This window comes from Glycine soja, chromosome 15 (assembly GCF_004193775.1).
Source record: "Glycine soja cultivar W05 chromosome 15, ASM419377v2, whole genome shotgun sequence".
Classification (NCBI taxonomy): Eukaryota; Viridiplantae; Streptophyta; class Magnoliopsida; order Fabales; family Fabaceae; genus Glycine; species Glycine soja.
The window spans coordinates 7,237,155-7,253,326 of NC_041016.1; the positions used below are offsets into that span (position 1 = coordinate 7,237,155).

The 16,172-nt window shown below is 35.2% G+C and overlaps 1 protein-coding gene across 1 annotated transcript; it reads left to right on the forward strand.

Moving 5' to 3' along the window:
• Window positions 1–12,031: 12,031 nt before the first annotated feature.
• LOC114388118 lies at window positions 12,032–13,636 on the forward strand. The gene is made up of 3 exons (XM_028348451.1): window positions 12,032–12,109; window positions 12,183–12,530; window positions 12,608–13,636. Exons 1-3 carry the CDS (start codon window positions 12,032–12,034, stop codon window positions 13,634–13,636), a joined length of 1,455 nt encoding a protein of 484 aa, XP_028204252.1.
• Window positions 13,637–16,172: the final 2,536 nt, after the last annotated feature.

Sequence of the window (16,172 nt, forward strand, 5' to 3'; positions counted from 1 at the left end):
TTGAAAAATTAGTTGATAACTCGAAACTGAAAAGATAATCTATTAAATTATAAATTTTTTATCAAATTAATTATTAAAAAATAATAAAATTATAATTTATTTAATTTAAAAAGAACAATCAGAAAATTAAATAAAAATAAAAGAAAATATAAAAAAAATAAAAAGTAGCCTTTTAAAAAAATATTACTTGTACCATGAGTAACACATTTCACAAGCATGTTTCTCTAATCATAAATTTGTGATAATGCTTTTAAAGGTTTATTCGAAAGAAAAAAAAAAGTAATGTTTTAAAATGTTAATTTTAGACAATTTTTTTAACAAAAAATTACATAGATGATTGTTTACTGACATAAAACTTATTTGGATGATAAAACCAATATTTTGCTTTAAAAGGTATGTCCAGAAGTAGACATCAGTTCAGAAAAATATAAAATAACAACGTAAGTGAAAAAAAATGTAAATTGTAGGATAAGATATTACAACACAAAATGTTTATACAATGGTTGATGTACAAATCACTTGAATTAAGTTCCAACTTCAACAGAGTTTTTGCATTGTAATCAACTTAATTATATTACACAACTATTCTTTCTTATAAGCATTCATAAGCTTCTTAATACCAATATTCTTACCAAAGCCTATTTAGGTTCGATAACACAACCCATTGGTTGTTCCACCATCACTCTCTGTTTGGTAGAGATGCTAAAAATAAATAAAAAAATATAGAAATAAAATGAAATTTTTTAAAAAAATAATAGAAGATGTGGATCCACACAATTTTCACTCTATTTCTTTTCTCATCCACCTTATCTCTCTCCTACCAAGCTAAGCATAACACACTCAACTAGCTTGGTTCCACCCTCTAACTACACTAATCCTTACTAACTAGCTTTTGGACAAGCATAATTATGCTTCAAAGATACCAAATTCTAGATTATATGGTCTTATACACTTAAAAAGTAGATACACAATAAACTATAAAGTTGGATCACTCCTTAAAATATTACAAATGAGTGAAATTAAATTTTTTTTTTTTTTATAATCATATTATTGGTACATAGTATTTATCGGTTTTATCAATAATTAATTTTCATTAGAAAATTAATTAATCACCATTAGTGTAATTTCTCTTTCCAATCATAATTTTACATCCACAAGACTCAAATTTTAAATCATACTTATATAATCAAATTTAATATCATTTGGACAGATAACTTTTTGGTATTAAAATTGGAGTATACATAGGAAAAAGTCTCTTTTGATAAGGGAAAGAGTAGATTACACTATTACTTTTGAGTTTTATGACATTGCACACATTCTCAATTTTTTTACGTTTACAATATTCTCCCTTATAGGGTTATATGATATAATATTTTTTAAATAATTAAGAGGCGTCACGGATAGAAGGATGAGAGGAAACAACACATGAGCGGGGAATATGCATGTAATCTGTGTAGCAATGAATCTAAATCATGATATGCATTAAATATGTGTAGTAACTCTAAAATATCAATTTCTTCACTCTTCGTACGTATCAATAGGTCAGTTCCAAGTTTGACGCTCTGTAAGGTAAAGACAGTGAAAGCCTTTAAGATCACCACATTCAATTTTATCTTATCATTTGTTCCAACTTATACTAAGGCATTTGTGATGACTAGAGTGAGGGCAGGATATACTAGCCAAGATCCCAAGAATGACTGGTGTATTCCTTTTTCAGTGTAACGTATAAAAGATTTAGTATGGGTAAAATTTATAGAAGTTTTGCTTACTTAAGTTTGTTATCAACTTATCACGTGGCTGTTATCAGTTTTATAAAATACGAAAAACAAAAATTGGGTGACTAGCTATCAGTTTTATAAAAAAAAAAAGTTTGAAAATCAGTTTTATGAAACAATTATCTGGTTTTAAAATCAAGTTTGGTTATTGAAATCAGTTTGAAACCAATTTAATTCAGAGCCGGTTCTTCAAAAACAGTTTAATTCTGAACCGATTCTCTAATAAAGCAATTTGCATTTTTGGTTTAATAAGAACCTAAAACGGTTTGATTTAAAAAAAAAAAAAAAAAACTGAATTTACCCCAACTCCCACTATAGTTGCAAACCATGGAATGGAAGGGGCAACTCAACTCTGCACGTGTATGATTTTCTTTTTGGTCAACGAAACAGAACATATTATATATAAATGGGCATAAGAAATGGCAAGACCAAAATACATAAATAAGTAACAAGGCACAGGTTACACTCTATTTGATTGATGGAAAGCTGGCTTCGGTGGTGTTCTATAAGGCATAACTTTTATTTTAAGGATAAAAAAAAGCTAAACATAAATTAAATTGCGCTAGATACTTCCTTAATTTCATCTTTTTGACTGAAATGAAATATAGGCAAAATTAATTCCTTTATCAGAAAGTTCAAATCGTCCAAAAAGAAACTTGCATTAATTATTCAGTAAAATCCTGGACGAGACCGATAGTGGACCAAGGCCCAACCGCATGACATGAAGGGGACATGCTAGGTGCACCCAACAAGTGCACCCAGCAATTAAGTGAATGGACAAAATTGTCCTTGCGTTAAAAAAAATAATTCTTCTTCCAGAAGAAGGTTCTTCCGGAAGAACAATTTGTGTTCTACTAGAATAACCTTCTTCCGGAAAAATAAATTGTTCTTCTGGAAGAAGGTTCTTTTAGTAGAACACAAATTGTTCTTCCGGAAGAAGGTTCTTCCGGTAGAACACAAATTATTCTTCCAGAAGAAGGTTCTTCCGAAAGAAGAATTATTTTTTTAACGTAAGGGCAATTTTGTCCATTCACTTAATTACTGGGTGCACCAGCAATGTTGCTGGGTGCACCTAGCATGTCCCAACATGAAGGCTTTACTGGCTGAAAGAGGGAAATGCTTGGGGCACCCAGCTTTTTTGCTGGTACATCCAGCAGCTTTTCAAAATACCTAAAATGCCTTTATTGGTATTTTTGGTTACAAATAACATATTAGTTTTTCATTTTTGCAATGCCTTTTTTCGTAAAATTGCACTCTCTTGCTATAACTTGCTTCCGTTAGCATCCTTTTGTAAGTGTTTGTTGTCGCCGGTGGTGCACGTGCATTGTTTATAGATATACGGTAAAGTTTAACGGTTTTTCGTCATCGGAGAAGAAGAAATGCGTATTAAAAAAACATACAGATTGACAATGAATCATATAGATTGTCAATACGTATATTTTGAATTTTTTTAAATTATAATTTTTTTATACATTATTTTATTTACAAAATTTGATAATTAAACAAATTTGATATTTAATTGGATGTTGTATTTAGATGTTTATTACAATAATTAATAGTTAAATAAATTTGATATTTAATTGAATGATGTATTTGAATGTTTATTATAGTGATTGAAAATTAAACAAATTTGATATTTAATTGAATAATGTATTTAGATGTTTATTACAACAATTCATAATTAAATAAATTTGGTATTTTTTTACATATGTAAATTTTTATTAAACCTATGATTTTTATTTACAATTTATATATGTAAACAAATTAATTATCACAAAATTTATTATGTAAATTTACATGTGCATTAAATATATATTAAAAATTTTAGTATTATATATAGTGACATTAATTATTTTATAACATAATTGGTCTATTAATCCAATTGGTTAAAGTGTTGTGAAATTTTTGAAAAAAAATCCATATTGGACCCACAAATTGTCAATCCGTATTGGGCTTACAAAAGGACAAAATTGACATTTCCCATGTTATGCTAGGTGCCCCTAGCAGTTCCCGCTGAAAGACTTAGACATTTGAATCCGCATCTCCTTTATTGTATTTTGTACCCCTATAAATGTTTGAAAAGACTAACATACTCTAATATCTCCCTCAAACTAATTAGAGTTCTAACACCTACAACAACACCTCCCTCGTAAGCATACTGACATTGCAATGACTCCTGCTTTACCCTCCTATGACGATAGCGTTCTCATCCTCCACACTGTGCCACCTTCTTCACCCTCCTACGACGGTAGCGACCTCGTCCTCCACTACACTAGCCCGTCCTCACGACATCGCATCACCACCTTCCCCCTCCTTCTTTTGCGTGCCAGGTTTCTGGTGCAAGGAGGGACATCTATTGTGGAACAACAATTCCATAATGCCCATTCTAGAACAACCATTCCAAAAGTGATTTTTTTGACTTACGGAAAGGTTATTCCATAATAGTTTTAGAGTACTTTATTATGGAATGGTCATTTTTGAAGGTAATTTTTATCTTGTGGAATGATTTTTTTGGAATACTTTTGGAACACTTATTTCCATTCGAGAAGGTAAAAATTACCTTTTCAAATGACCATTCTAGAATAGAGTGATACAAAACTATTATGGAAGGTAATTTTTACTTTCCAAAATACAAATAAATGCTCCAAAAAGTACTATTTTGGAATGGTCATTTTGGAAGGCAAAAATTACCTTCTATAATAGTTTTTGAATACTTATTTCTATTATGAAATATTTATTTCGGAAGATAAAAATTATCTTTTAGAATGATCATTCCGGAATAGTTTTGGCGGAATAGTTTTGTATTACCCTATTTCGAAAGGATTATTCCATAATTTAATTTTTACCTTTCGAGATGACCATTCCAAAATAGAAATTCTTGGTGAAAGGATTATTTTTGTCCGTACCCATAAAATGGGAAGTGCAAGATACAAGTTGGGAGTGCAGAATTCAAATGCCTTATACTAAAATAATTGGGCCCAGATTAGTTAGTTTATCGTTCGGGCCCTAGTTAGGATTTAGTTTTCTTTTCCCTAAATGCCCGAGTGTTTTGTAACACGTTAGATCCAGTAGATGATGAGAATAGGTATATTAATATATGGTGAATACGCACATTTTCCCTTCCTTTTAATTAATTAATTATTTGTTGCGTTAACCTTAATCAGTAATGACTCGTCCAATAAACAACTTCAGTTTAAGTCATGCCTACGAAAAGTCAGTTTTCTTTGTGGAAGACAAGATATCGTCGGCATGCAGTTGGATTTCACTACAAACATGGAAAGGAACAAAGGCAAGATGATAATTAAATTAATTAATTGGTAATCATCTTAATTAAACACTATCATGACCCTAGAAACATGGAATAAGTCAAATGCAAGACTGTAATAATCTTGAGCTGTGTATTGGCTTAATTTTGTTTCAGAAATACCACTAATTGGAAAATCATAGATTGGGAGTTAAGAAAAGCTGTAAAAGCTCAACGTTTAACATTCCAATTTCTTGGTCAAGCACTACTCCAAAATACATCTTTAGCGACAAATATATAATGGCAATCCATGAATTATTGCCGGTATTGTATTATCTAATTAGTAATATTTACTACTAATAATAAGTGCAGGTAAAAATCTTATTAAAATTTTCCATGTGATCTTAACTTTCACTCTATTGACCAATCAACCAGAACTCTCAGGTCATCTTAAGAAAACAAAAGAGAACTCTCCAATCAATATAACAAATTCAAACAAATTCACTCATTCACACACACACACACCAAAAAAAAAGAACACTCATGTTATGACCTTTTCAATTTATCATGCCCCACTCATTGTAGTTTGTTATCCACTTCTCCGTTTTAATTCTCAATTTGTACTCTCTCTTCTCTTTTGTTTTTTTTTTATATTTTTTTTTTAAGATTTGAATCAATTCAGTGATCTCTCTTCACTTAGCTTGGTCAATTTCATCATGCTTTTGTCGTTTAGGTTTCTTATTTTTCCTATTATTCCATGCTCTAGTCATTTAGGTTTTTCTTTTCCCTATATTCTGAAATGTTTAGGTTACCATACCATATGGCAGATCTTGTTCTCTTTTTGTTAATGGCTAAGAATACGAAATATTCAATTTCAATATTTTTCATTCGTTATTTTATTATTTTAATCTTTTCCGTTTTTTCTTGTGGTGCAGAAATGTCTTCAATTGACCTACTTTTCCGTCATCGCAAAAGTCCAAGAAAAAGTAGTTTTATAAATGATTAGCGACAAATGCTTTCTCCAACTAGGATTATATAGGAATGATCGAACGAGCTTCTAGAGTTTCATCCTTAGTCCAATAAATTAACCAAATAATAACACCTTAAAGAAGAAGAAAAAAGTAATTAAAGGAGCAAATTCCGTTTAGACACATGACTTACTTTTTTCCGAGTAAATCTGAGTATTTTTTTCTGAGAGTTAAACGATGATTTTTTTTTCTTATATTCATGAACATGAGTTCAAATTTCTATCACATTTTTTTTTGGATAAATCAACTATACTACAGATACTGAATACATGATGATAGACTTAAATGTCAAGAAAATAAAAACCGAATTTTCGTGGCAAGTGAGAGACTAAGCAAGGAAACACCGATTATTATTTGTATCATATATATAGTCTCTTTCCTAGTACCTGCATGTTATACCCCGTAATAAATAATAATCAACTTGACCATATTAATGCGTGCTAGCTGACTTAGACTCCAAAGGTTCAATCGACTAATCTCTTTAGACTGCATTTCTGTCTTCTCTGTCTCTCTCGTAAATGTCAAACTTTACACTTTTGGCAGTGTGAAACCCTACCTGAGACGTTCTTTCTTGGCCACACCTTTCTTATCGGAACTATATATAACCCCCACATCCACATGCATTATTTCTCAACACTCTAACAACACACATACAGAGTACTTCAATTAATTAAGAAAAAGTCTTCAGATGGAAGCACCGAAGATAGTGCAAATCGAAACGAGGTACGTGCAAACCGATGCTGTGAACTTCAGAGATGTTGTTTAGAGCCTCACGGGGAAGAACTCTTCCACGGATTGGATAGGACAAAACGCTGAATCATCATCTTCAAAAAGAGGAATTGCTGAGCCAAAGAAGAAATTAATGGGTGCTACTACTGCATCTAATAATGGAACAAAGGAAACTACTACTCTCTTGCATTCTTTTTCCATGCAAATGAACAACGTTTGATGATTCATGTAATTGCCTCCCTTCGAGATGATGCCATGGTCATACAGCTTCACAACAAAATTTGCGTATCATCATTCATTTGGCCCTTTATTTCAATTCATTACATATTAGGCAGTGTTAGTTTTTTTGAATTACAATGTTAGTTTTAACACTGAAAAAGTGTAAGAGAAAAGAGAAATGATAGTTTCTTCATATATACCACGAACTTTCTTTTTTAACTTTTTTTTATTATTAGATATAAATTTTTTTGTGGGTCTGGTTAATAGGAATAGGATCGATGCGTGTAATTAAACAAGGCTCACGTAAATTTATTTAATAATAGAGAATATAAAAATGTACTAGTTTGGTCAGTGTATTTCTATCCGACATCAACGCATCTTAGATTTTGACTGTAGTATCTCTTTTCTCTCTCTTTCATGGTTAGTGAGAAACCAAAAATAACGAGATTTCTATAACAATTTCATGTAAGGGGTGGTTTAATCGACCCCAAATAGAGAATAAGGATGAAAGAGGCACTTTATATTGTATCAATCGAGATTTAGGAATTAGTTCCATTGTAAACGGGGAAATCCTCTGTGAATAGGAGATTCTTGGGAAAAAAAATCTCTTTCCCTTTTCTATTATTTCTAATCAATAAATAAAATCACTCTTTTACTCCATTTTCTTTTCTTGGTTCTTCACATTGATCCATTGCCCTTTATTTTCATACTTCTAAAATAAAGGCTTCATATATATACTTGGTGATGACTAGGAATTTTGTAATTTTGAGAGATTTATAGTCAAGATGTTTATAATTTTTCGTTTAAAATTATATTGAGCCATTTTCATAATTTATGTGAAATATTTCAAGCAATTTTTCATCTAATTTCATGATTCAATACAATTTACAATTAAACAATTAGGTTGACAATCCATAATTTGAATTGCTATTTAATTACTAAGATAGATATATATGTCTTGCAAATAAGCATTCTTCCATATGCTATCCTTGTATAGCTTATCTTGCATATAAACCTTTTTATAATGACATTGAAGAAAGAAAGTAAGAAACATTAGTAAAAGCTAAATTATTTATGTACAACACGTCAAGCATTCTGCTATAATTTATCTTCATTTAAAAGTATTAACCTCAAAATTCTGTAGAGGAATTAGAGAAGCAACTAGTGACTTAGGATTAGGATGCTTTTGGATTTAGATTGCAAACATCATGAGGCTATACACACTAATTCAATCCCGTTATCATTTGTAAGCTCTCCTTCTAAGCAAAAGTTTAATAACATTTGAAGGTTCTTGTCTTAGGTCCGGTCAAAGGCCTGCAAAAATTATGAAGCTAAGTGTATGTAATTTTCACAGGCCCTTGAAAAAAAAAATCCCCAAAATAATCACATTCAAAACATACACTTCAAAATTTTTGGAGTCCCTTGACCTAATTAGAAATAAGAACCTTCAAATGCTATCAGACTCTTGTATAAAAGGACAGCTTACACATGATGATAAGATTGAATTAGTGTGTCTCACCTCACATGTTTGTAATCTGAATCACAAGAGCGTCCTAATCAGAAGTCATTGGTTGCTGCTCTATTTCCTCTACCGGAGGATTCTGAGGTTAGCTGGTTAATTTTAACCCATTTAACATAATTTACTTTCTGAGACACAAAGATAGCCAGGGACCTGTTTACGCTGGAATTTGGTAAACAACCGCTAGTCTAAGTTAATTGCTTGCGAGACCAACTAGTGAATCTCAGGAGCATGTCATTTGCGTGTTTGCTTTAAACATAAACCGTTAATGTTCATCATTGCAACAAACACTCACTGGTTCGAAATTTGCAGAAAGTAAAATTGTTTAACAGAAATCGAAATGCTGGAAATAACTAGGCAAGGAAAAGAAAATTCTTTGACAGAATCGAAAGGCTGGAAGTAAATTAACAAGGGAGGAAAATTGCAGAATGTAAAGGAGCAGTAAGTTCACTCGATCGAATGAACCATTTAAAAGACAGGAATTCTAAAGTGAAGCGTAAATTGCATTGCATTCGAAATGTAAAGTTTGCAGAAATTTAAAATGGTTCACAAACAAACATACATTCTCCTTGTGTACTCGTTTCTCTCTGCGCTGGATACTTTGAGTGTATAAGGATTCTGTAGAAATGATTTGCGACCCTGAAATCTGACTAAAAAACTGCTATATATAGATTTTCGAAAATAAACTGCCCTAACGGTCGAACGCTATCCTAACGCCAAGTGTCCTGCTACGTACACCTTGCATAACCGCTTCCTAGAACGGTTATCCACATTACTCGAGATCGAACTGATTTGGTGAAGATTTGTTCAGAAATTACGCTAAGTCCAGAACTCTTGCTGCCTCGACTTCGACTCGTCCATACACCAGTTCGAATTGCCCAATAGCTCGAAGTCCTCTTTCTTGTCTTAGCTTTGTACTTCGTAAATACTTCTTTGAACCTGGGAATTCCTTCTTAAAGATTCTCCTCTCTTTTCGATTCGAGCAGGTCCTGACCAGACTCTTGCTCTGTAATATGCTTCGAAACTCGAGACGACATCTAATGCATACTTAGAGCATATTTTAGCTCGTCGAAAATATGGGCTAACAAATTGCCCCCAAAAAATGTCCGCTTCGATTCGAGATCGAAGGAAGATGAGAAGTTGACATTTTTTTCTCTTCTTCTACCAGCTTTCCTGAAACGGCGACATGATGGCACGTTTAATGGTAACCGTCGCCTCGATCTCCCACTACCCATCATTAATTCCACCTTTCTAGGCAGAGTGGGACACGTGTCACGCTGGGGAGTCAAAAGGGAAATCTGATGTGATTGATTTCTGACCCTTGATTCTTATTATATTATTTTCCCTTTTTTAAAGTGAAACCTCCATAAATAGCGCCAAAAAACCTCAGAGAAACCCCTTTAGCTTCTTTGCTTCCGAAACCCCGAAACCTTTCTTCCTCTTTGCTTCTGAAACCCTTCTTCTTTGCTGATTCGTATCCATTATCTCCGGCGAGGCTTCCTTATTCTCAGATAACAACTTGCTACTCCTTTCATCATCAAACTCACCGAATCTCTGAGCTTTGCCATTGTTCTTCGTGAACCCAAGCTCTCACTCACTGATTCTATCAGTTACAAAACCCTTCGTAAGAATCATCCTCTCTCAGATTTTACAATGTCGCAAGGACAAGCAGTTCTGTTTGCTGGGAAATGGCACCGTTTTACAGTCAGGAACGACGGAGAGAAGGTGGTTCCAGAACCACAAGGTGACGCCGAACACACAGAAATCTGGGAATCGGAGGTGATGATCCCTTTCGCAGTAGAAAGGACAGTTTATGCTTTCGGTGGACCTCTGCCAGACCAAGAGTCACTTTCGAGTTCAATGAACAAGGTATTTCCCTGCTATCCAACTTGCGAACCCAGGATTTTTGATAGTGAGCCTTACAACTTTAATTGTTTAAGCAAACCCAACAAACTCTTTCGATCCGCCCCGTCAATAGCCCATAGGGATTACCTACCTTGGATTGATAGAGTCGAACAAGCATATGAGGATTTCTGGAAGACATATGGCATATTTGACTTGATACAATTCTCTCGATTTGGTCCTGAATATCGACCAGAAATGCTGATAGCAGCTATGCATTTTTTCGAGTCTTCTACCAACACCTTTCAATTTAAATGTGGTATGATGACCCCTACTCTCTTAGATGTAGCTGCCCTCACAGGCCTTAGGCCTAGCGGAGAAACGTATGATCCCACTAAATCTAGTGATAATATCAAGCTAGTATATAAGGAGAACACCTTTTCCAAATATATAGCTGAACACAAAGGATCGGTCGAAGAGGAAGTCTCTGATGAAGAGCATGTAGCCTTCCTGACCCTATGGCTATCTCACTATGTCTTTTGCACAAAATCCTTGCAAGTAGCCAAAAGATTCATTCCAATGGCAATACAAATTCATGAAGGTCAGAACTTTGGATTTGGACGCCTCTTGTTAGCAGTGCTATATGAATCACTTGGAGAGGTATGTGATGACCTGAAGAAATCGAAGGATGGGTCTTCCTTCTTAGTATCTGGGCCTATGTGGCTTCTCCAGTTGTGGCTTAATGCCACTTTCGAACAAGAAATGGGATTAATAATCCCACAAGATTATGCTGAAGAAGTTGCCAATCGCTCGATCGAAGGCCAGAGAGCACTTCGATTAACACCCAAGACCTTCGATCAAAATCCACAAAAGCTGTTCCTCAAGTACATGAAGATTTTTCTGAGTTTTGACAAGTTTCTTCCCCAACATGCTCCATTCATTAGTCGAGAGGTCGGCCCGGCCTGGTTTACTGACGATTTTCCTGCTGTCGATCCGGACAATGAAGAAGAAGTGAATGAAATATGGTCATTTTACTTGAATCCACAGATCCTGTCCTGTCGTACAGGTGTTCAATCGAACTATTTAGGCCTGGTTGGATACCAACCTAATTTGGTTTCAAGACAATTTGGCCTTTCGCAGATCCGTCCCAAAAGCTTGTTCGAAGATCCTAGAGACGTCATAAGAGGGGCCAATCTTTCAGAAAAGACTTTCAAGAAATTTTTGAAGATTTCTCTTGATGAAAACTATAACCTGCATCCTTTTGAGTTCAACCATTCCCACTTCTGCACCATGGGATTTGTTACCTGGTGGGAGAAATATTATTCGGGCCGTTCGGTTGGAAACACAACTATCATGATCTCCAGACTTGAGAGTGGTTTTACACAACCAACGGTCGAGAATATCCGCTCAAACCTTCAAGCTCGAGGTACTAACTTACTTTTGATTTTTCTAAATTGATATGTATTTTTGCCTTTTCTAATATTCTTACTTTCAGGCAAAACAATCATGACAAAGAAAATTGCTGAAACGTCTCGAGCTGATGTGAGACCCAAGAAACCCACTGGGGTGAAGATCCAAGAATGGAAACAAGAAGAGAAGGTAACTCTTCTGAACTTATCTTTTACTCTTAACGTCTTTGCCTCATATTTCTTTATTTTTCAGAGTCATAAGAAAGATGATAGCACCGAGACTACCACGACCTCAAAACGCTCGAAGCGTGTGGTCATCGAATTCGACGAAGAAAAAGATGCAAGTCTTATTTCTAATGTCAATATTATAATTCTTTTAAGTCTATATTCTGACATTTCTTTACCCTCATAACACAGGAAGAAGAGGAAAGACCTCTTGTAAGAAAAAGAAAATCACCTGAGACTTCGACCAAATCTGCTGACCAAACAGAGGCAGGCGATTCTCAGGCTCAAATGCCTAAGAAGAAAAAGAAAGTGAAGCAGATCGAGCCTGAACCTTCTGTGACGGTCGAGGGTGGTGAGCCAGTCAGGAAGAAAAAGAAGAAGACCAAGTCTTCAAAAGAACAAGGTGAGAATCAACCTGTTGACGTCCAACCACCTTCGACTGATGCTGGCGGCGCTGAAACAGAAACTACTCCCTCTATTGCTGAGATGGGCAACCTTGTCGAACAACCGGACTTACCACAAGAACACCCTACCGTCGAGGTATCATTCTTAATATGATTTTAATCATAGCTAATACGAAACTATTTGTTAACATTTTCCATGACAACTCGAATCAGGTACAACAAAATGTTTCTATAGAAGAAATACCCTCATGTGCTCGAACCTCTCCTGCTCCTGAGACGGATGCAGTGAATGTTGAGGAACAGGGTGAAGGTCAAGGTATTGGACCCAGCAGTCCTCAGGGGTCGAGTCAAAGAAGTTCATCTGAAGAACACTTTTCCGATGAAGAGGCCATACAAGAGGCTGAAGCTGGAGGTTCAGACATTTTCCCAGCGTCTTCGACATCTAAGCTTTCCGCTAGCATAGGGATCGCAGAGGATACATTCATTCAAATGCAAGACGAAGACCCTGCTGCAGCCCTTCGACTCCTGCTGAACACCAGTCAAGCCAACACCTCAAGTGAAAAGAATCCTGGTGCTTCGTCCTCATCTGATGCTGATATAACCTCTACAGTACGCCAAGATTGCCTGCTTTTGAAGTTATCAATGGAATACGCACGGGCAGACGTACTTAAATCCATTGAAGAGAACCCTTCTGCTGCTTTTGGGCACCTGAACTTTTTGAAGAAATTGCATAACCCCCTTACTTCTGATGAGATTCTGGGTAAAGTTATACAAATCGAGTCCATTATCGATCAATTTGCAAATACTGTGCAGAAAAAACGCGACAATGGCGCCAGACTCGATGCCCAGAAACAGGCACATATCCTTCTGCTCGAGAAAGCCCGAGCGGCTCAACGTGAAGCCGAGCGTCTCACCAAAGAAGCGAAAGAAGGATCTTCTGAGATCAAAGCCTGTGATGATAACATCTCCTCCTGGGAGGCAACTATTACAAATTTGCTGTCTCAGGTCGATGATCTAAGGCAGAAAATTGTAACAGAGCAGGCCAAACGCAAAGAACTCCAGGAGAAGGCTGCTGATTCGATTCAGAAGCTGGTTGCCGAAAAAGGGAGGGAAGGCCTGAAGGCCTTTAGTGCATCTCAAGCGGTAGCAGATGAGGCGAGAGCTATGGAGAGTGCTGACCAGGTTTTGAGCAAAGAGATGGCCACCTTGAAGAAACTATATGAGGACTTAGTCCTGCATTAGTAGAACTTATAATTTCTTTATTTCGAATTCTGTATTTCGATTCTACTTTTGATGTAATACTGACACATGCCCTTTTGTGGCAATTTTACTGTTATCGCCATTTTTATGTTTCCATTATTTCTCTATTCTATGCTTATTTTAACTTCGAGCAATGTTGGTTTATATTTTTTCAAATATTTACCATTTATACTCAAAGTACGTTTCTGAGGGGTTAATTCCTCTAATTCATAAGCACCATTCGAATAGATCTGAATTATTTTAAACGGTCCTTCCCAATTTGGGGACCATTTGCCCAAAGCTCGATCCTTACTATCCATGGGCAGGATAACCTTCCAAACTAAATCTCCAACATTAAAAGTTTTCGACTTCACTTTCTTATTATAAGCTTTAGCAACTCTTTCTTTTTGTTTAGTCAAGACTTCTAATGCTCTTAATCTCTCCTCGTCTAAATCAACTAACTCATCTGACATCATTTTCCAATAATGGTCGATCGGAATGTCCATTTGTTTTTGTACTCTAGCTGATTGCAAATGTATTTCGACCGGAAGTATAGCATCGTGCCCATAAGTCAGTCGAAATGGGGTAGTATTAGTTGATTCCTTAGGAGAATTTCTACATGCCCATAGAACTTGATCTAACGTTTTATTCCAATTCCTTGGCTTTTGGGCAATGTGTTTTTTAATCAAGTTAATTACAATCTTATTGGCTGCTTCGACCTGACCATTTGCTTGCGCGTAATATGGTGTTGAGGTTAATAATCGAAAGCCAGTTTTTTGGGCAAATTCTTTCATTTTTCGTCCAGTAAAAACTGAACCTTGATCAGTGGTAATTGTTTCGGGAATACCAAATCTATAAATAATATAATTTTGAATGAAACTAATTACTGCTTCCTGATCAACATTTGGCAAAGGGACTGCTTCGATCCATTTTGTAAAGTAATCGATACCAACTATAATATAACGCTGGTTCTTAGAAGAAGCAGGCTTGATTTCGCCAATTAAATCCAAAGCCCATCCTCTGAAAGGCCAAGGTTTGATTATGGAGTGTAACTCACTAGCAGGTACATGCTGTATCCCTGCATGCTTTTGGCATTCCTGACAGCCTTTAGCAAATTCTATGCAGTCTTTTAACATCGAAGGCCAATACAAACCTTGTCGAAATAAAAGCCATTTCATTTTATGGCCTGCTTGGTGTGATCCACAAGCCCCACTGTGAACATGGGAAACTGCTAAGTATGCTTCTGATTCATTTAGACATTTTAACAACACTCCTTCTGCAGTCTTTTTGAACAAATCATTCCCCACAATCACGTAATTTAAAGCCCTATATTTGATCTTTCGAGCCACATTGCCTATTGGATTTTCCAAATATTCAATAATGGACTTTCTCCAATCATTATCTAACATATTGTCAATGGCCAAAATTTGAATTTTTTCCTGAAGATCATTCATACTTTCATCTTTATTATTTTGTGGTGTACTTGCCCCCACAAGTTTTGGCATTGGCAATTTAGTGCTTAATGGCTCTAGTAACACCAGTTTATCTTTTATTTCGATCAACTGAGTTAGTTTTTCCTTCGACATTTTGTACCCTGAAGCTATTTGGGCTAAATCATTTGCTTCTTGGTTTTCTAGTCGAGGTATATGCTCAATGTTAATGTAATCGAAATGATTCAGAAGAGAACTGGCCATAACAAAATATTTTGCTAAGTGTTCATTAACACATTTGTATTCTTGTGTTAATTGCTTCACTACTAATTCTGAATCACCCCTTATGTTAACATTTCTTGCCCCCAGGCTAATTAAAATTTCAAGGCCTGTAATTAGAGCCTCATACTCAGCCTCATTATTAGAACAAAGCCCTTTGATTTTATATTTGAATTTAGTTGGAACTTTATTGGGGGATATTATTAAAACTCCAATTCCAGTTCCATATTTGTGTTTCGAACCATCGAAATACAAAATCCAAGGCTCTGTATCGACATAGTCTTGCGGCATTTCGATCAATGAGTGATCTACAATAAAATCAGCCACAATTTGACCCTTAACAGATTTCAAAGGCTTGTATGTTAAAGAATATTCTGTTAAGGCTAAAGCCCATTTTCCAATTCTACTGTGTAAAATAGGTTTTGACAACATGTGTTTAATAATATCATAATGAGAATACACATAAACATCAACAGGCTTTATATATTGCTTAAGTTTTGCACAAGAGAAATACAGACAAAGACAAAGTTTTTCTATGGCCGTATATCTAGTTTCTGCATCATTTAGTACACGACTAAGATAATAAATTGCATGTTCTATGCCATCATCATCTTCCTGAGCCAACATGCTACCAATGGTCTTGTCAGACGCAGCAATATACAACTTCATAGTCTTGTTTCGACTAGGAGGCATTAACGCAGGAGGCTTGATCAGATATTCTTTAATTTCATCGAAAGCCTTTTGATGCTCTTCATTCCATTTGAATGGTTCATCTTTCTTGAGTCGAAGTAATGGCGAAAAAATTTGAGCTTTGCCACTTAGATTCGAAA

Excerpts from the sequence above, each read along its gene's own strand:
- LOC114388118 (XM_028348451.1), top strand. The coding sequence starts at position 12,032 with ATGATAGCACCGAGACTACCACGACCTCAAAACGCTCGAAGCGTGTGG. Across the intron at positions 12,110-12,182 it reads CGACGAAGAAAAAGATGCAA|GAAGAAGAGGAAAGACCTCT; the intron begins GTCTTATTTCTA and ends CTCATAACACAG. Across the intron at positions 12,531-12,607 it reads AAGAACACCCTACCGTCGAG|GTACAACAAAATGTTTCTAT; the intron begins GTATCATTCTTA and ends AACTCGAATCAG.